This window comes from Carassius carassius, chromosome 36, assembly GCF_963082965.1.
Source record: "Carassius carassius chromosome 36, fCarCar2.1, whole genome shotgun sequence".
NCBI classification, from domain to species: domain Eukaryota; kingdom Metazoa; phylum Chordata; class Actinopteri; order Cypriniformes; family Cyprinidae; genus Carassius; species Carassius carassius.
This window is the reverse complement of record NC_081790.1, coordinates 25,324,778-25,346,451: the sequence shown is the minus strand read 5'-3', so window position 1 is coordinate 25,346,451 and position 21,674 is coordinate 25,324,778. Positions and strand designations below refer to the sequence as shown.

Here is a 21,674-nt window from a genome sequence, read left to right as displayed (position 1 = left end):
ATAACACTGAAGACCAATTCAGTGAATTCAAACACTCAATAAAAACCTCACGACTATATTTTTTCAATGACCTGATCTTAATTGTGTTTTGTTTCTTCAATACAACTTTGTACTTTTTCCTTGTACAATAAATTAACGCGTGGTCACTCATAGTACAATTTACAACCCCACTCTGAGAAATCATAGATACCAGATACCAGATGCTCAGATACCAAAATGAGATCAATGACCGTTTGACTCATTTTAGCCACACGTGTGGGCTCTTGAATTAATTGCTGTAAATCAAAAACCTGGCAAAACCTATTTAAGGCTTTGTACATCCCATGCTCCTTGTTAGAAACATCAGTATTAAAATCACCTATCATTATAACCTCATCCTTAAAATCACTACAAGGGACAAAAGATTCTTCCAACAACTGATAGAAATTATTCTGATCAGGAGGTCTATACAGAGCCCCAATTAATATAGGCCTACTTTTAATTAACTGTACATCAAACCACACAGCTTCAATAAGATCATGATTTAAATCCATTCTACGATTAAAACAAATATCAGCCCTATTATAAACACATTCTCCACCACCATTACAATTTCTATCTTTTCTTAAAACAACATAATTTTCGATTTCAATTTCTGTATCACTGATTGAGGTGTCCAGACAGGTCTCTGAAAAGCACACAATCCCAACTTTACTATTACACATCATCAATCTTATCTCATCTAAGTTGGAAAAAAGACTGCGAACAGTGAGGTGCATTGTGTGTAGACCTTTAGTGAAACTGAAGTCCAGGAATGGAGACTCTGCCTGCAGCCTTTCCAGCACGGAGGCGTCACACCCCACGAGGCTGGGGTGTGCGATATACAGTATATATTCTGTGATAATATGGTAAGTGTTGTTGTAATGATGTGCAATCTGACATTATCAAGTAGTCTATATCATCAAATCCCACACAGAGTACATGCACATTGATTTATTAGTCTAAATAATTAAAGTCACTACACCTGTCTAGAACAAAGAAGAGAAAAATTTTAAAGCATGGAATCAACAATGTGATACAACGTTTCATAGAACTTTAGCCTCATGCTAACTGTACCTAAATTGTACAACTCATGTTGCAAAACTGTTGTCATAGAGGTGGTCATGAAGGGATATAATTGGTTTTACTAGTCTATTAAACAGATGCGACATACTATTTGTCAAGACAATGTTCATAACCATTTGTCAAGCAAGGATATCACCTTTAGGTCAACAGGTGTTACTGTGCATATTTCATCAACTTGTTCCGCATCTTGCAGCGTGATAACACCAATTACTTTTATTTTTCAACCACATGTCTGCCTTATAGTATTGAATGCCCATTTTTTCACAATCCAATCAATTCCCAATAAAGTCCTTTTTTTTACCATCCTTGTGCACAATTGTTTTCCCTATGCTACTCCCATGTCATTTTTCTGGAAACATGCAATCTTGTTTTCCAGTTCTTATAAATTTATATTTATTCTCCGATCATTATAGGCTATTCATTGTGTTCATGACCTCAGGCAATGATGCATTATTCAACCAGAGTGCTAAATAATGTCTCTAAAATAATTGACATCCAGTAAATCATATGTGGTTACATTTAGAATTATTTCAGCCTGCAAGAAGTGCATTTCTATGCCAAATTTAGCCAATAATAAGCTTGCCATTCCTCCTCAGCTGGGGTCTCATTTCCAAAGCTGCTTCACTAACATATCATGGATGTAAGCCATTGACACTAATGTAAGGATGCCAAGGGGATATGTTTGGTTTGGCAAGAGGCCCCAGCGATAGCATTCAACTGCCTCTCACCTCGTGTTCCTCCACTGCTCCAGCAGAATGAATAAATAGATCATGGTAAACAGATCATTCGTTATACACCTCAAGCAAAAAAAGTGCGGTGACTCCCTTTGCATTGCCTTTGATAGGGTAAATAACTTTGATTCACTGTAGCAAGTTTTTTTGGACCCATGACTATTTTTCTATGACATTTATTGTAAAAGCATTTCAAAGGAACAACATTTTGGTAAATTTGTAAGTTATAGGTTGTTGCAATGACCGATAATTCCAGGGACAAATGACAATTAAATACTTATGACAGCAGATGTAAATATACTTAAATTGTAATAATTACGATTAATAATGGCCTAAAATGGTATTTTGTGTCTGCTTAACATGTTTACTCACCACATAACTTATATTAGCTTATAGCTGTATATTATATCCATATTACTTTGATACACACATCTCTGACCTATAAGATAACCCTGAAAAATACATTTATTATCAAGTTGCATTAAAACTATTTATATTGTTAAAAGCAAAATACAAATAAACATGAATTTAATTGCAGAACAAATTTTTATTAGGGGTTCAAGCGTGTAGCACTGACTCCCTGTTGTAATTGTAAGAATGGTCATGCATGAGCGATTTCCACACAAAACTGACCGTGCAGACCAAACCGTACCTTGTAGAGACTTGAAACTTGCAGGGATGGTAGTACTCACAACAACTATAAAGTGACTTAGGCTCACCCCAATCGGCCTGACGGGGGCTCTACAGCGATTGAAAGTACGCTCATAACTCCTAAACGAAAACAAAACGCATGCCTCAGATTCGACCATGAGCCTGGGATCACTTTTTTTTTTAACAAAACCTGCTTTTGCAAACTAGTCCTAGGTTTTCCACCCGATCAGAGCCAAACCATTGCAGAAAGATTCTCTGGAGAGTGAATATCAATAATTTCCAAAAAAAAGTTTAACTTTTGACTCACTGTGGCAAAGGGACGTCAAAACATTCGAAGGTGGCAGGGCCACTTTTAGTAAAATGCCTATAACTCCTGAATGGAATGAGATATCTTTGCCAAACTCTGAACATTTATGTAAGAGCTCAAACTGAGGTAACAGGGACAAAATCACAAAGATTGGCCACTTGGTATAAGAGGGAAAAAAAATGAAAAATTGTCCTATCAACATGAAAATCGTTGTGCAAGATCTTGGTCCTTCTGTTACGTTCGGGAACCCAGGGAAACGAGAGATCCAAACGCAGTGTGGGTTTTAATGGGTTCCCGAAAGTAACAGAAGGACTCCATGAAAACAAACAGAAACAGACCGGTTAATATAGGCAGGGTAATGACTATCAAGTGAAGACACCTGAGTGCAATTAACAGGAGTGCAAATACTATGATGAAGGGACAAGGCTTTGTGGGAATTGTAGTGCCTGTGGTGAGGTGCCTATGGGGAAGTGAGACCACTAGTGGAGACTCAGGGAAACCAGACAGCATGACATTATTTGATTTAATGTGATAAGATAATGCTACAGGGTATAAATGTACTAAGTTGTAGTTTTATATACAGCTATTAAGAATAATAAGTAAAAAAATAAAATAAACTATTAGTAATGTGTTTCTTTTAAACCTTATAATAAATAAAAAAACTCGAAAAGTAAATGGTGATTCCTTGTATTGGGTCTCAGAAGGTTATCTTGGTGCACTCCTGGGTTATATATCCGACTAATTGAGGTTGAATGTGAAAATCCCATTAGGTCCATCTAATAGATTTAACATGTGTACTCGCCACCTGATAGCTGGAGGCTGCATTACTGTGCGATCATATGACTATGGTGCGAATTACAGGATGGGGGGTGGGGGGTTATGACCCCCTCAAGGGTAAGTTAAGACAAAAGGTTGGGGCTAGGAGTACATAAATATTTTTTATTCTACATTGGTTAATTAAGTGTGCACAGCTCTGTCTGAAATCTGAATGAAACATATCAGTAATATATCATTTCATGCATCATTAAAAGTAGGTTATATTGGCTGAGTGTGCCAAACTAAGTGCATTTAAAGGTGCATGGACATAACACAACACAGAATGAAATGCGTGTATAACAAAATGTCCCATAACTAAATGTAATTTGAATGAAGTTTACTTTGTATGTTGTCAAATCTCACATTAGGTTACGAGAAGACGAGCTGGGCAGTAAGATGAACCATGTGTTTCATGTCATAGCTGTTATATCATGGATTTTCAGCTCGGCTTGAACATTGTGTTTGTCGAATCAGAAGCCAAGACGGGAACTATTCATTCTATAATTTTACATCTAAAGCTGCAACGCCAGTGGAGATCAGGGATAGTTGTCTCACTTTTTATTCCATGCATAAAAAATCTAATATTTAAAAAGGGAAATTTAAACAGGAAACACAAAACAATTACAGCTGCAAAGCATACAAAATAGAAATTTCAATGAATGAATTGTATAAAATTACAAAATATAGCCTATATCTCATGTGACAACTTGCCACAACATGGCATGAATGAAAGACTATGTCAAAAATATAATGTTTAAATCTTAGTTTTGGAGGTTGCAATTTAAAAAAAATGCATTTGGGTCTTTTGACTCGAACCTTATAGTTATAGAGATAGAACCACAACCAATGTGACAACTAGCCCCGGTCTCCGCTATACGTGCTGTGTGAACTTCGAATAGACGCACGGAGCTGTGGTCTCGCCGGTGACTGTGATTGGTCAGCACCTGCTCGCCTCCTTCATCCAAACTGACATGAGTTGGAGGAAATATAGGCAGCATCCAATCGCCCGACCCTCACTACGCGTCTGCGCTGCTCCCTCTGCCTCGTGTACTTCATTCTTCATTCAAAATATTCGCAGTTTTAGACAGCGCTATCATCATCGCACGAGACATGCGTGTGCAACTGACTATAGGAGTGTTTATTTTGATTTTGGCGGTGCGGCAAACACACGCGACTGATTCCAGCAGCGCTCATGACACCTCACAAGAGAGATCACTGAACATCCAGAAGCGAAGACTCTCTCTGCAGAACACAGGTAACGTTAGGTAGTAACAGGCGTTTTGCGCAGTGCATGAAAGAAAATCAACGACCGACCGTAAATGCGTGGAGCTGATTAAACTGTTTGTATTGAAGATGCATCAAACTTTTAACTTACATGTTCTATCAAACAACTTATCTCCAGATTAGTGTGTCATCCAGGTTAAGCACAACAATAAAAAGCGTTTCTATCCTGCGTAGCCTAGTACTTAATCAAACGTCAAGGGAGTTTCGTTGCAATAAATATAATAAATGCATTTTTACACCGTTAAAAAAACGTTATGATGACGTCCTGAGGGTTTCGTAACCTCATTACCACGTCCACGTTGGTACATCTATGTCATTAAATATATTTTACCACGTAGCCTATATCTTTAAAGCAAAAATAAGCGTAGACATAGTAAATGGTGAGACTTTAGTGTTGACAGATAGCCTGTTAGCTGTTCTGACGTAGCCTAAGTACTGAATAACCGTCATAATATTACTATCGCTCTACCTGTTTTTATTAATTCTTCCACTAACTAGTTAACCTACACAAATAATTGTTATAATGGCTTTGTTTTTTTGAAAATGTGTGTTAGCTACCTAACGAACCTTAGAAAATGTCCTCTTATCTGAATCCACGTGCGCGCACTGCTCTGGGGGTTAAGGCTTTTCGCGCCAGAAATGTTGTCAAGTAACTTAAGCTCATTCAAACGGTCTGTTCTGTTGACAAAGGTGAAATAATAAATTTCGAACGTTATTTATCAACTTTATCAAGTTTAATATAGCCTCCATTATTGCTGCTGAGTTTTGTTTTTTTAGTTTAAAAAGTAGACAAATAAGGTTCCAAATGTTTTAATGTGGCCTACCAAATTTTTCAGTGTTCTACTAAGTGATCTAACTGCAACTGTTAAAAGCCTAAGAATATTTACTGTCATAAAGCTGCAAATTACACATAGTGTATATAAATTTAGAACACTGCATTTCAAACCTTACCAAAGTCCAGTGAAGCAGTGTCACAAGCTCTATATGTCAAACATAACGGACATGGTACATTTAGATTATTTTGAAAGTTCTCATTCGCAATCTTTATCCATGTTACCCACTGACTTAGTTGTTTTTTTTTAAGTTTAAATCTTAAGTTTGTTATTCTCCAGTAAAAACCTCTTATAGTTAGCAGCATATATGTTGGAAAAACTGTAAAGGGATAAAAATCACATAATATGTAATTTTACTGTAGAATACTGTCAAATGTTTTTTGCAAACAAAAACTACACATATGGTTTTTATAAATAATTCAGTTTCTTTTTTATTTTGTAATCAATAATGTACATTAGGGTGTTTTTTGTACTTAAGGATTCTTTATGGCATTATTTTAGTGTTGTGTGTGTTCACCTGATGGTGTTTTGTCTTTGTGTGCATGACCCTGAATATTAGCCATGTTTTATGGCCAGGCCACTTAAAATTAACTTATCATGTGGCTTTCTGTTATGCCACCTATATTATTATAGTGCTTATCAGTAAAGCAAAATAGGAGATTTTGATAGTTAAATTATGAATATTGATATTTTAAGTTATAAAATATATAAAGCCCAATAGTTTTTTTAATGTAAATTTAACAGGGTATATTTAACAGTGTTAATATAGCAAAAAGCAGTATGTATTTACTGTAAAAGCTGTAATGTGATGATTCAAAGTTCTCTCTCCTTTGATCATTCTCCAGCGGAGATTCAGCAGTGTCTGGTGAACGCAGGTGATGTAGGCTGTGGGATGTTCGAGTGCTTCAACAACAACTCCTGCGAAATCCGTGGACTACACGACATCTGCATGACGTTCCTTCACAATGCTGGCAAATTTGACTCCCAGGTAGGGTCCTGCTCGCTTCCCTTAAGTACTTAAATCGCAATGTGCATAACATGTACACTGTAATGCTGTTTAATACTTAATTGGAGGTTGGATTGGCATTGTGCATGCTCGCCACTGAGATCTACAGCACCTCATCATTAAGAGCAGACAGTTTGCTCGCTATGTCCTTATCATTAGACATATTTGAGCTGAAATTAGCTTAGATGGCATTTTGTCATTAACTGCATGTGTTAACGACTCTGGCTTGATGAACGACTTCTGTACCACCACAGGGAAAATCGTTCATCAAAGATGCGCTGAAATGCATGGCCCATGGACTTCGCCACAAGTTCAGCTGCGTCAGCCGCAAGTGTCTGGCCGTGAAAGAGATGGTGTTCCAGCTGCAGCGCGAGTGTTACGTCAAACACAACCTTTGCTCTGCCGTGAGGGAGAACGTCAATGTCATGGTGGAGATGATCCACTTCAAGGACCTGTTTCCTAAAGGGTGAGTGCTTCAATATAGAGACAAAAATATTGACAAAAATGATATCTTGATATTTCCTTGGATTTTGTCATTAGCGATAATTAGATTTTGCTTTAGAGTGTATTTTTGTGCTAATACATTGATTGGTTCACTCAAAAATTGTGTCATTAATTACTTACTCTCATGTCGTTCCAAATCTGTGAGACCTTCATCCATCTTAGGAACACAAATTAAGATATTTTTGATTAAATCTGTATAGGGCTGCCCGCGACTAAAGATTTTTCTGGTTGACTAGTAGTCGTTAAAGAAAAGCAAGTATACTGCATTAACTTTTTTATAATTTGTTGATAAACTAGTGCTTTCTGTTTTTGGTTTAAGAGATGAAGCCGGAGACACTCGTCATCTCTGCAATAGTGGATGCACCTGTATGCATGTTTCATACGGATTACATAATCTAAGAATTTTAGTTTTCTATCTAAATTAGTTCATTTAAAAGTTTCACTCTCTATAGATATATTTTTCATGTCTGTAATAAGGCAAGAATACACAGTTTTTAAGTTGTAAGTTAACATTAGCTTGAGCTGCCAAGTAATGTTGCTACTACACACATATTTCAGATAATAAACCGTATTTGAGATCGATGAATGTTAGGTGAGCAAATGGATGGCCTGCCCGATGTACTATATGCCCAATTTACTCAATAGCATTTCGCCACACCGGGTTGCCAGTTGGTGGAAAAGGCAGTGTCTTGCAACCATGTAAGCCCACAAATGAACTGGGATAGAGACTGCAAATTCTACCCAACATAAAATGCCTCTGCATCCATCAAAAAAGCTCTATGACCAAAGGAATATTAAAACATGGATAAAACATCAAGAAGATGTTAATTGCCATGCTTCATGCTGCAAGTCCTCAATCTGGCGACCTATGTGAGCCTTGGGTCTGAGAAGGAGAGGGAGGGAGAAACTATGCTAATATTTGCATTTGGACTGCAGTACCCATTTAAACCACTAGCTGCCAATATCACATACTGCAACTTAAAAAAAATTTTTTTAAACTCTTTAAAGGGTTAGTTAACCAGTGCTTTAAGTGGCCCAAAAGAGGTGCCGGTACTCTATTATAGCCTATATATATATATATATATAGTTTTTTTTTTTTAAGGGGGCTGTCTGCGGTCTTGGGTGACGGGATGGGGGGCTTATGATATTAGACTTCGTAGCCTATAATAAAAGATAATGAATTTCAAACCTTAACTAAACACATTTTTATTCAAAGATCAACCGTCTGTCATTACTCTTTAGTCTGCCACAAGAAACAACAACATTAAAATCATGAACTCAAATGTCATTGTAAAAAGAAAAAAAAAAAAACAATGACTGTTGTAACAGTGCGTAAATCAGACCTTTCTATAACGCTAACACTAATAAGCTTAAACGCAAATAACGAAATAATTGTGTAGCAGAGTATTTTTTGTGCACAGTGCCGCGAACTGTCAATCACTCTTGTACGCGTGCATCACTGTCCTCCTCGCAGCTGCAGCAACTTGCGCTCTCTTCATCAAGCTTAAAAACAAAAAGGGGACAAAAAGGTCGTATTGTCTTTGTGGAAATAGATTAATTAGATAAATGATTATCTAAATTCGTGCCAAGCCGCCTATGGTATTTTTTTAGAACTTAGGAAAAAAAGATGCTGCAGCCAATGAGCAGCCGGGGGGGCTGGTTGCAGGACGACTCAACCTCCGCAGACAGTTTTTAATGTTTATCAGACAATAACTACTCAAGATTTTGCTTTAGTATAATTTTCGGAACAATTAGGGACAGATTCGGGATTCGGGACAACAGTTTAGATTTCGGGACTGTCGCGACGCATGCGCTTTTCACTTGTAAAACTCAAGGGTGTATGGGTAATGTAGTCTCTGCTCTCGATGGGATGAATTAGGAAGCTTGCATTGTGAAGGGCGCTCTGAAAAGCGGCAGCGCAGGCAAAAGATTAAAACCTTTATTAAAACAGATTTCCAAATGAGCATACCGGTACGCTAAAAGCACGTTCTGGGGCGCACGGAGAGGTGGCGGTACGCTCAAGAGCTATATTTGAAAGTGGCGGTACTGAGTACCGGTGTGTACCGGCTCACTTAAAGCACTGTAGTTAACCCAGTAGTCTAAATTAGCCAGTGATTTACTCACCCTTGAGGTATCCTAGGTGTATATGACTTTGTTCTTTCAGACAAATCCAATCGGAGTTATATTAAAACATTATCCTGGCTCTTTCAAGCTTTAAAATGGCAGTGGGTGGCTGTTTTTTTTTGTTAACAATCCAAAAAAATTCAAACAAAGCGCATCCATCCATAATAAAACATTCCTCACCCGGCTCTGGGGGGTAAATAAAGGCCTCTCCTGTAGCAAATCTATGCATTTTTGTAAGAAAATGTCTTTTCGTATGCGGAGGCTGTTCTGGGTGGATGGCGTAGGACGTAGGCGCAGCACACGCACCTGTGATTAGTGACGAACACAGAAGCGCGAAAGAGGCACGTTTTATTATGGATAGATGCACTTTTTTTTTTTTTGAGGGGGCGGGGGGGTTATGTTGACACTTGGCGTCTTTTTTGAAGCTGCCGGTGTCTGTTTTACATTATAATCCTATGGATTAAACTGTGTTTTCAAAAAAGTCCTGAGCGCATTTTAAAACTAAAAAAGAGCTCTTGTCAACTTTTTCTTATCAAAAAAGACACCAAGTGTGAACACGCCCTTGGAGTGTTGAAAGAAAAAAAATGCCCTGTGGCATTCTAAAGCTTAGAAGAGTGAGGATTTAAAAAAAAAAAAAAAGACTCTAAATAAATATAATTTGTGGATTTGTCTGAAAGAAGAAAGTCATATACACCTAGGATACCTTGAGGGTGAGTAAATCATGGGCTAATTTTCATTGGATGGATTCTAATTGGAAGTCAGAGTTTATAGTTACTTATGTTAAAAGGAATTCCAATGATAACCTTACTCTGTGCCATTATGATTATAGTTGCATTATGTATCGTTCTTGATGTGAACGGGCCTTAACTGTGGTTTTACTTTTCTAACGATCTCCTCTCCTTCACTGAAAGGCCCCATGTGGAGTTAGTAAACATCCTGCTGGAATGCGGCAAGGAGGTGCGCGTCGCAATCGCCCGCCGAATACGAACTCAGTGCGAGCAGAACTGGGGAGCTCTCTGCGGGAGTCTGAGTCTCTGTGCCCTCGGAAAGGTGGAGAACCAGGCCGGTTCCACCCTCGCCCCTGTCCCAGACATCACCACCCCTCCAGGAGCCAGCGGCAACTCCCTCCCTCCTGCGAGCCCGCGTCTCCCTGAGGCCAACGGGGAAACGGTCTGGACACTCACAGAAGATGAAAATCAGTCCTCAGGTCCTCAAGACAACGCCTCTGATGCCGAAAAAGAGCCAAAGAGGTCTCTAAATGCCACCAAAAGGAGGTGAAGGGAAGCGGGTTCTCAGTGCCTTTAGCCCACACGTCCAAAAAGGCTCATTCACCGCTCTCCTTCCTTGCCTCTCTCAAGTACAAATAAGCTGCAGTCTCCAGTGCTTCTATAAGAGCACCAGCGACGACAGGGTATTTCAATGTGACGTTACATTTAGAGCTGTCATCGGTCATTGTGTTTGTTTTGTAGGTCATTCTGTGAGAACGAGGACTGGTACAATATTTGAGAGGAGTCTCAACAATTTTGCAATATTTCAGTGACATTTCACCCTTTGTAGATATATTTGTAGATTGTGGAATAATTGCATTCCTCAGGCTGCAGACTCTTCAGAATGCGTAGAGGGAGTCTGTCAGGCTGCAATTCTGAATAGCATTATTACAAAAACTGGGCCTTGTGTTTTGTGATGACATCATTCCATCTGCTCAGTATTTGTCTGTTTTGAAGCAAGTCCATTTGGGTGAACATCACATAAACATGTCCAGGTCACATTTCACCCCAAAAGAAAGAAAGGAAATGTCTATTAATAAAAATAAAGAAAACTAATTTATACATTGGATTACACTACTGTTTAAAAGTATGAGGTCAGTTTTTTTTTCTTTTTTTAAGTAATTAATACTTTTATTTTGTAAGGTACTGATAGTAAAAATAGTTTTTGTTACAAAAAGTCCATTTCAAATAATAAATGCTGCTCTTTTGAAATTTCTAGTCATTGAAGAATATAAAAAATTGTGTCATGATTTAAAAATATGAATGATCAACATCGTGTTGAAAACTGCTTAATATATTGTTTTTCAGGATTCTTTGATGAACAGATTGTTCTAAATAACAGGTTTAGTTGAAATAGAATTTGAATTTTCTTTACTGTCACTGTTGATCTCTTTAGTTTCCTGAATGCATATGTTGATTTCTTTTGAATTGTGAACTTTTAAATGGAAGTGTGTCAGCATTGATAATAATAAGACAAATTTCTTGAGCAAGTATCTTGTGACACTGAAGACTTGAGTAATTCAGCTTTGCCATCACAGAAATGAAATATATTAAAATAGTAAATAGCTCTTTTAAACGTAAATAATATATCACAATATTATTAAAATTTTTACTCTATTTTTGAATATTCAAGACCATTAAATGTTTTGAATTGTGGCATTATTTCATATATTTTTTTTTTTTATGGTAAAGCTTTTTGCTGCATTTGAATTAAATTCAGGACATGAAATGCCATTTTTTAAATACCTTTAATAATATAGTGTTTTCTACTGTCTTCTAATCAGTTTCTCTTGTTTTGGGGTGAAATATGGATCCACATCTTTGGATTGTTTTGAGCACAGGTAGAGCCTCAGCAGCAGATATAAGCTCTTATATACCACGTGCTTCATGCAGTACACTCAGGTGTGTCCACTGCAGTGTTGCAACGTGACATATCTAATATGTAATATCAAATTTCATATTTTCTTGCTAAGAATTTTTCGTACGTGATTCAAAAAATAAAACTATACCTTTCTTAATAGATTGCAGTTATATACACAAACATTTTCAAGTATGACAGAATATGCAGATCATTAGTTTTGGACCTACCTCATCTCTGTAACATGCACCTGTACTGAAATACTGTATAATATATTGCATAAAACATTCTATATGTTAGAATGTGTCCCATAGTTTCACAAGGCAAACTGGTCAATGCCTAGACTCACTCTTCTATGTTTTAGTGTGTTTCTTGTAAATATTTGACATTATTGTTATTTTTAATTTAAATTAATTTCTTCAAATTTATGCATGAAGTGTATCTTTTTGATTTTCAGGTCAGGCTCATTTCAGCCACTATAGAGTGCTGGTTAGTCATTTTATATAAATGCTTGTACTATTTATTTTTTATTTTATTTTAGTTATTTTATTTTATTTTTTTGGATCTGTATCAAAGTAATCAAATGTATTCCACAATAAATTAACCTTGTATCGAATTTTTGGCCTTTGTGGATTCAAAACATGCATAAATCATCACAGCTTCTGAAAGGTTATAAAGAAACTGTAATGCAATAAAAGAAAATAGCACACCTGCCACTTGGGTAACTTTTCACCATCAGAAACAAAGTGCGCCAAGACCACAATGTTTGTTTTGTGCAACACACACACACACGATCATTTCCACATACTGCTGTATCATAGCAAAACTTAAGAGTAAAGAGCTGGACTGCAACAGAAGAAAAGCTCGGTGTAATTAATATCCCACAAGATACAGGGCCTAAAGAGATACATGTGACTGCATTTCTAAACCAAATTTGCATTTACATCATTTTTGGAACTGGAGCTGGATAATTAAAATGTTTTATATTTGAATATATTTTAAAATGTAGTCTGTTCCTATGCTGCAAAACTTAATTTTCAGCATCACTTTTCAAATAAATCCAGCCTTGGTGAGACTTTTTTTTTAAAATAAAAAATCATTAACTTTTAAATGGTTTTGTAAATGAATAAGGGACAAAAATGATCTGTTCTTCATAAAGTCGCCTACTTTTGAAGACCCAACCAGACATTTCTTACAGTAAAAGAGACAGTACACCCCCTAGTGGTTCCTGTAGTCAAGTCAAATCAGGTGTTTTCAGCTCAGGAAATGACTAGAATAGCAATCAATTAGAGAGACTGCAGCAAAAGTTTGGGAAAATCACAATTTAGAATTATTCCTAGTCTCTTAAACTCACCAATTAAGGTTGAACTTATCTGATCACAAATACAGTTTCGTTATAATGCATTTTAAAATGTAATTTATTCCTGTGATCAAAGCTGAATTTTCAGCATCACTACTGTAGTCTTCAGTGTCACATGATCCTCTTGTCATCATCTTTAGGGTGGTGAAATGATGACAAACCCCTCGTTTGGAAAGAACTATTGGCTCCGAGAACTGTGTCTCATTCAGGTTGTATCAGTATGATTTATGGAAAGCAGTGTTAAGTTGACACAGTTCTCTTTTCCACTAAATGAAGGGGAAGAGTCTCTTTTTCAGGATGTAGAGCACTGTAGCCAGAAACAGAGCAGGAGCTAAAAAGATCAGCAGTTTTCGGTCAGTTCACGCCGATTATATTTCAGGATTAGTTTTCGCCCCGAGTGAATGGTTCCCGTCATGGCCTTAAACTCTTCATTCGTCTCTTGCACAGTCCTTGAGGACGCACGCAGCTGGAATCAGAGCAAGTGAAGAACATAAACTTGCAATATTCATAACGAGATTGTAGAAATGTCATAGACATGAGGTTAGATGTTCAGAAGCCGTGTTCCATGTTCATGTTTCCAAGGTTGTTTCTTTAAATCAAATGTTAAGATCTTCAACCTGAATATATCGAAATAATCATTTATATTCAAACCAGACCAGATTTGCATCATAAAAATTCACAGATTCTTTTTCCTTCAACTGCAGGTTTAAGTACTTTCACAAGCTGTTTTTCCCCAAATTAGTTCATGAAAAAAATTAGATGTGACCCTGGAGGACGAAACCAGTCATGAAAGTGAAAGTGACGTGACATTCAGCCAAGTATGGTGACCCATACTCAGAATTCGTGCTCTGCATTTAACCCATCCGAAGTGCACACACACAGAGCAGTGAACACACACACACACTGTGAACACACACCCGGAGCAACAAACACAACAAGATGCATTTAGAAGTGAATAAAATCCATTTAAATACCACATAAATGTGGTCTCACTTATATTAGGTGGCCTTTACTACTATATACTTGTATCAATGTGTTCATATTGTATTGCAGTGAGGTTAGGGACAGATTTGGTGTTAAGGGTAGATTTAAAGATGGGTTAAGGTGTAAGGCAGGGGTGGGGAACGTTGATCCTGGGAGGGCCTGTGTTTTTTTTAAATAAAGTGGGAGCTTTTTTTGCCTTCAAAAATCATAGAAACGTTTGGATTTGATTGTGACTGGCTGATCAGATCAGCAGCTGTAAAGCAGCATGATTTACCTTTGTCTAACAGAGTCACAAGAAGCAGTTCGTCCTTCTCCAGGATGTCAATGACCTGCACGCCGTCTGCTTACTGAAACACAGGAGTATGGATAATACTGTAATTCAGCACACAAACAGAAAGATGATTAGACAGTAAAAACAGTTTTTCTGACCTTAACATCTGCTTCCGATGGCTGCCGTAGTGTGATATAAGAGAATATGAAACTCACAACTGTGGAGGAAAAAACAACTCAATTTTTCAAGTCCAAGTAGAGCAAAATACGCAGTTTGGTGCAGACGTTATGATTATTTATTTCTATGGCCAAATAGTAAGAAGAAATTCTGACAGCTTGCAATGTAAATCAATGAGATGACGGACTACTTACATAAAAGACAAATAAATAACTGTTGTCACTCTATATCTCAGAATAATGTTTTATTAAGATATATGCTTAGATTTATGATCAAAGCTCTTTAGTTTTAATTGTAGGGTAAACATATAATGCAATGAAATACAATGATGACTAATGTACAAATAAATATTCCTCCTCCGGAACGTGAATATAGAGACACCAGCCACCATAGTCAAATGTTTACCGGGAGCCAGAGCACCTTGACATCTTGGCAAATTTAAAAGTGCTGGCTAATGCTAAACGTAAATACAGTAAGATTGTTATTCATTCCGGCACTAATGATGTTCGACTTCGCCAGTCGGAGATCACTAAAAATATTAAACATTAAAGAGGTATGTGAACTTACAAGCACGATGTCAGACACTGTAATATGCTCTGGTCCCCTCCCTGCTTACCGTGGTGACGAGATGCATAGCAGATTGTCATCACTCAATGGCTGGATGTCTAAGTGGTGCCCACAGAATAACATAGGTTTCATAGACAATTGGACGAGCTTTTGGGGCAGACCTGACCTGTTGAAAAGAGATGGTATTCATCCCTCCTGGGGTGGCGCCACTCTTCTCTCTAGAAATATGGCAAATAATCTTAGAGTTTATACTTGACTAACTGGGGCCCAGGTCATGAAGCAGACAGACTGGCTAAACCGACCGTCTGCTAGCTGCCTCCCGTCTTAGAGGTCAGTTAATTCTCAGCACATAGAGACTCTTTCACCTAGATATCACACTATAGAGACTGTGTCTGTTCCCCGAACTAAAAAATACAAAAAAACGTCCAAACCAAGTTAAGATTAACAATTTAATTGAGGTTCAACAAATAAAAAACAGCTGCAATATGGATAAACAAATGATAAAGCTTGGCTTATTGAATATCAGATCCCTTTCTACGAAAACACTTTTTGTAAATAATATGATCACTGATCATAATATAGATGTACTCTGTTTGACAGAAACCTGGCTAAAACCTGATGATTACATTATTTTAAATGAGTCCACCCCCCAAGATTACTGTTATAAACATGAGCCGCGTCTAAAAGGCAAAGGGGGAGGTGTTGCTTCAATTTATAACAACGTTTTCAGGATTTCTCAGAGGGCAGGCTTCAAGTATAACTCATTTGAAGTAATGGTGCTTCATATAACATTATCCAGAGAAACAAATGTTAATGATAAATCCCCTGTTATGTTTGTACTGGCTACTGTATACAGGCCACCAGGGCACCATACAGACTTTATTAAAGAGTTTGGTGATTTTGCATCCAAGTTAGTTCTGGCTGCAGATAAAGTTTTAATAGTTGGTGATTTTAATATCCATGTTGATAATGAAAAAGATGCATTTGGGATCAGCATTTATAGACATTCTGAACTCTATTGGGGTTAGACAACACGTTTCAGGACCTACTCATTGTCAAAATCATACTCTAGATTTAATACTGTCACATGGAATTGATGTTGATAGTGTTGAAATTATGCAGCCAAGTGATGATATCTCAGATCATTATTTAGTTTTGTGCAAACTTCATATAGCCAAAATTGTAAATTTTACTTCTTGTTACAAGTATGGAAGAACCATCTCTTCTACCACAAAAGACTGCTTTTTAAGTTATCTTCCTGATGTATCCAAATTCCTTAGCATATCCAAAACCTCAGAACAACTTGATGATGTAACAGAAACTATGGACTCTCTCTTTTCTAGCACTTTAAATACAGTTGCTCCTTTACGCTTAAGGAAGGTTAAGGAAAACAGTTTGACACCATGGTATAATGAGCATACTCGCACCCTAAAGAGAGCAGCCGGAAAAATGGAGCGCAGCTGGAGGAAAACAAAACTAGAGGTATTTCGTATTGCTTGGTGGGAAAGTAACCTATCCTACAGAAAAGCATTAAAAACTGCTAGATCTGATTACTTTTTTTCTCTTTTAGAAGAAAACAAACAACACCCCAGGTATTTATTCAATACAGTGGCTAAATTAATGAAAAATAAAGCCTCAACAAGTGTTGACATTTCCCAACACCACAGCAGTAATGACTTTATGAACTATTTTACTTCTAAAATTGATACTATTAGAGATAAAATTGCAACCATTCAGCCGTCAGCTACAGTATCACATCAGACAGTGCACTATAGACCCCCTGAGGAACAGTTCCACTCATTCTCTACTACAGGAGAAGAAGAATTGTATAAACTTGTTAAATCATCTAAACCAACAACATGTATGTTAGACCCTATACCATCTAAGCTCCTAAAAGAGGTGCTTCCAGAAGTCATAGATCCTCTTCTGACTATTATTAATTCCTCATTGTCATTAGGATATGTCCCCAAAACCTTCAAACTGGCTGTTATTAAGCCTCTCATCAAAAAACCACAACTTGACCCCAAAGAACTAGTTAATTATAGACCAATCTCGAATCTCCCTTTTCTGTCCAAGATACTAGAAAAGGTGGTATCCTCACAATTATATTCCTTCTTAGAGAAAAATGGTATATGTAAGGTTTCCAGTCAGGATTTAGACCGTATCATAGTACTGAGACTGCTCTCCTTAGAGTTACAAATGATCTGCTCTTATCATCTGATCGTGGGTGTATCTTTCTATTAGTTTTATTGGATCTTAGTGCTGCGTTTGACACAATTGACCACAACATTCTTTTGCATAGACTTGAACACTTTGTTGGCATCAATGGAAGTGAATTAGCATGGTTTAAATCGTACTTATATGACCGCCATCAGTTCGTAGCAGTGAATGAAGATGTATCATATCGATCACAAGTGCAGTATGGAGTACCTCAAGGCTCAGAACTAGGGCCGCTACTCTTCACGCTTTATATGTTAGCCTTGGGAGATATCATCAGGAAACATGGTGTTAGCTTTCACTGTTATGCTGATGATACTCAGCTCTATATTTCTTCGCGGCCTGGTGAAACACACCAATTTGAAAAACTAATGGAATGCATAGTCGATATAAAAAACTGGATGACGAGTAATTTCTTACTGCTAAATTCTGAAAAAACAGAGGTGTTAATTATAGGACCTAAAAACTCTGCTTGTAATAACCTAGAACACTGTCTAAGACTTGATGGTTGCTCTGTCAATTCTTCGTCATCAGTTAGGAACCTAGGTGTGCTATTTGATCGCAATCTTTCCTTAGAAAGCCACGTTTTTAGCATTTGTAAAACTGCATTTTTCCATCTCAAAAATATATCTAAATTATGGCCTATGCTCTCAATGTCAAAGGCAGAAATATTAATCCATGCATTTATGACCCCAAGGTTAGATTATTGTAATGCTTTATTGGGTGGTTGTTCTGCACGCTTAGTAAACAAACTACAGCTAGTCCAAAATGCAGCAGCAAGAGTTCTTACTAGAACCAGGAAGTATGACCATATTAGCCCGGTCCTGTCAACACTGCACTGGCTCCCTATCAAATCATATAGATTTTAAAATATTGCTTATTACTTATAAAGCCCTGAATGGTTTTGCACCTCAGTATTTGAATGAGCTCCTTTTACATTATAATCCTCTCCGTCCGCTACGTTCTCAAAACTCAGGCAATTTGATAATACCTAGAATATCAAAATCAACTGCGGGTGGCAGATCCTTTTCCTATTTGGCGCCTAAACTCTGGAATAATCTACCTAACATTGTTCGGGAGGCAGACACACTCTTGCAGTTTAAATCTAGATTAAAGACCCATCTCTTTAACCTGGCTTACACATAACATACTAATATGCTTTTAATATCCAAATCCGTTAAAGGATTTTTAGGCTGCATTAATTAGGTTAACCGGAACCGGAAACACTTCCCATAACACACTATGTACTTGCTACATCCTTAGAAGAATGGCATCTACGCTAATATTTGTCTGTTTCTCTCTTATTCCGAGGTCACCTTAGCCACCAGATCCAGTCTGTATCCAGATCAGAGGGTCACTGCAGTCAGTACGTATCCAGACCAGATGGTGGATCAGCACCTAGAAAGGACCTCTACTGCCCTGAAAGACAGCCGAGACCAGGACAACTAGAGCCCCAGATACAGATCCCCTGTAAAGACCTTGTCTCAGAGGACCACCAGGACAAGACCACAGGAAACAGATGATTCTTCTGCACAATCTGACTTTGCTGCAGCCTGGAATTGAACTACTGGTTTTGTCTGGTCAGAGGAGAACTGGCCCCCCAACTAAACCTGGTTTCTCCCAAGGTTTTTTTTCTCCATTCTGTCACCGATGGAGTTTCGGTTCCTTGCCGCTGTCACCTCTGGCTTGCTTAGTTGGGGGTCACTTCATCTACAGCGATATCGTTGACTTAATTGCAAATAAATGCACAGACACTATTTAACTGAACAGAGATGACATCACTGAATTCAATGATGAACTGCCTTTAACTATCATTTTGCATTATTGACACACTGTTTTCCTAATGAATGTTGTTCAGTTGCTTTGACGCAATGTATTTTGTTTAAAGCGCTATATAAATAAAGGTGACTTGACTTGACTCCTATAAATAAGCATTTTGAATCATATCTGATACATTTTAATATTATTTATCTAAAAATATGCATGGATAATTAGTAAAACTAAGCTGCTTTAGTCCAGTAAAGTTTCACCATGACATATTGAAGACAACATAAAAGTTCTTTCTACCTTATAAGATTTATTTATTAATAGATTAAGATAAATGCCAATAAAATGTCAATAATCAGATTATAATTATTTAACCATTATGATAGATATTATTCAACTGTCCATCACAAAAAAAAATTACTAGTTTTTTTTACTAGTTTAACCATATTGAACAGCAAGAAAGTCATAGTAACTTTGCTTTACACACTTTCAAAAATCAATCAATCAATAAGAGCAAAATGCCATGCATTCTGGAAGCATCTTAGATGTTGAATTTGATTCCATACTATTATTATTATTATTATTATTATTATTATTATTATATGTTTACAGTACTGGCAGCCGTTTTGACAGAAAGTAGATTTTTAATCTATATGGTTACATGAAATGACGAATGTACCTGAATCCTAAGTCTTAACTGATTGAACTTTTCCTTCACTGTACAGTTCAGATCCAGAAGCACTGCCTGTGGCCCACAGCATTCTCTTATGTCCTGACACAAAAACAAAAGAAACAAGAAAGCATTTTTTCCAATTCATGCTGACTGACACAGACACGAAAGTCATGGCCACAGCTTTATATTACTATAACTACAAACCTAACAGAAAGCAGATACATTAATGTAAAGAATGAAGTCTACCTGAAAAAGAGCTTTGATTTCCAGATCATATTTGATAATCTCCACATATTGGGATAAGCACATCAGAGGAGGATGCCATGTTTGTTGTTATAAGATAGGTCAGAAGGTCCAAACTTCAGTGCATTTTCAGAACTTTTTGATGCGCCCTGCAAAAGTGTTCTGGGCAAAACAGTGTATTATACTGCTTTACAACTTTTCCTAAGAATGCGTAATGATATATGATTGATTCAATTAATCAAGAGTGACAGAAATACTTTTTTTTATTATTATGCAAAAGTTCCCATATAGTGTTCTTATATAACTTTTAAGAATCCTAAACAAAATGTATTATGGTTTCCACAAAACAAGTCGCTTCAGTCCAGTAAATGTTCACCACGAAATTTTGATAACAACATAAAAGTATTTTTTACATTTTAAAAATCATTAAATATTTATAGATTTACAAATAAATATCCACAAAAGGTGGGTAATCCAGTTATTAGTTAATTATACCATTATTATAATGGATATTATCCAAATGAAAAAAATAAATAGCCTAAATAAACGTTAACATGACAGACAGACAGATAGATAGATAGATAGATAGATAGATAGATAGATAGATAGATAGAAACAGTAGATAGATAGATAGATAGATAGATAGATAGATAGATAGATAGATAGATAGATAGATAGATAGATAGATAGATAGATAGATAGATAGATAGATAGATAGATAGATAGATAGATAGATAGATAGATAGATAATAAGAACATTTTCTTATAGCACCAAATCATATCATGTGACACTGATGACGGAAGAAATAGAATTCTATTCATATATGTATATATGGAATGAATTTGCACTAAAAATAAGTCAAACAACTTCTCGACATTTTAACAGTACTGTGAAGGAAAGAACATAACCTCACAACTATTGACAGAATAATAGTGGAAAGTTTGTGGTTTCATTTTGACTTAGAAATGCATGACTGTTGCCAGAAACGCTATAGGCATCCAAGAACCGAGAAGAGTGAGGAAGAGAGAAAGAATTGGAGGAAGAGAAGAGAGGAGGAACAGAATGAGGTAGCTGGGTCACTGAGCAAATGTCATTTGTGACGCATGCGAGCAAACCTACTGCCTGCACAATTTAAATGTATGTGACTCTGAGTTAAGAAGTAAATTGGGGTTCAATAGTCTAGTGAAAATGCTTCATTACATCTATCACTAGTCATTCAAGACTAAACCTCATGGTCCTGACAGAGACGTGGATCAAACCAGAGGACACTGTTACTCCTGCAGCACTCTCCAATAATTTCTCATTTCCCCAAACTCCCCATCTGGCTGGAAGAGGTGGAGGTACTGCTCTGCTTATCTCTAATGACTGGAAATGTATTCCTTTACCTTCTCTGAGTATTAGCGTATTTGTCTAACTCTTGCATGGTCTT

At 36.9% G+C, this 21,674-nt stretch overlaps 3 protein-coding genes across 3 annotated transcripts in view; 1 reads left to right on the top strand and 2 right to left on the bottom strand.

The window, feature by feature from the left end:
* Nucleotides 1-4,595: 4,595 nt before the first annotated feature.
* On the top strand, nt 4,596-10,801 carry stc2b (stanniocalcin 2b). Its single transcript, XM_059526798.1, has 4 exons — nt 4,596-4,864; nt 6,572-6,714; nt 6,987-7,198; nt 10,272-10,801. The coding sequence occupies exons 1-4, from the start codon at nt 4,720-4,722 to the stop codon at nt 10,636-10,638; spliced, it is 867 nt and encodes a 288-aa protein (XP_059382781.1). The 5' UTR covers nt 4,596-4,719; the 3' UTR covers nt 10,639-10,801.
* Nucleotides 10,802-13,078: 2,277 nt separating this feature from the next.
* bnip1b (BCL2 interacting protein 1b) lies at nt 13,079-20,173 on the bottom strand. Its single transcript, XM_059525699.1, is given in 4 exon segments — nt 13,079-13,697; nt 13,700-13,811; nt 20,008-20,100; nt 20,153-20,173. Coding segments are annotated over 4 exon segments (312 nt in total). The 3' UTR covers nt 13,079-13,611.
* Nucleotides 14,715-21,674, bottom strand: part of crebrf (creb3 regulatory factor) — a 52,519-nt gene continuing 45,559 nt past the window's right edge. Inside the window, exons 11-12 of the transcript XR_009425761.1 lie at nt 20,008-20,100; nt 14,715-14,817 (exon numbers count right to left, since the gene is read on the bottom strand). The gene's annotated coding sequence lies outside the window, so the exon portion shown is untranslated. The remainder of the gene's footprint in view (nt 14,818-20,007; nt 20,101-21,674) is intronic.

What these genes read in the sequence shown, in the direction of transcription:
- stc2b (XM_059526798.1), top strand. Translation starts at nt 4,720, where the DNA reads ATGCGTGTGCAACTGACTATAGGAGTGTTTATTTTGATTTTGGCGGTG. An exon ending in ACTCTCTCTGCAGAACACAG is followed by an intron (nt 4,865 to 6,571) that starts GTAACGTTAGGT and finishes ATCATTCTCCAG; the next exon opens with CGGAGATTCAGCAGTGTCTG. An exon ending in AAGGACCTGTTTCCTAAAGG is followed by an intron (nt 7,199 to 10,271) that starts GTGAGTGCTTCA and finishes CTTCACTGAAAG; the next exon opens with GCCCCATGTGGAGTTAGTAA.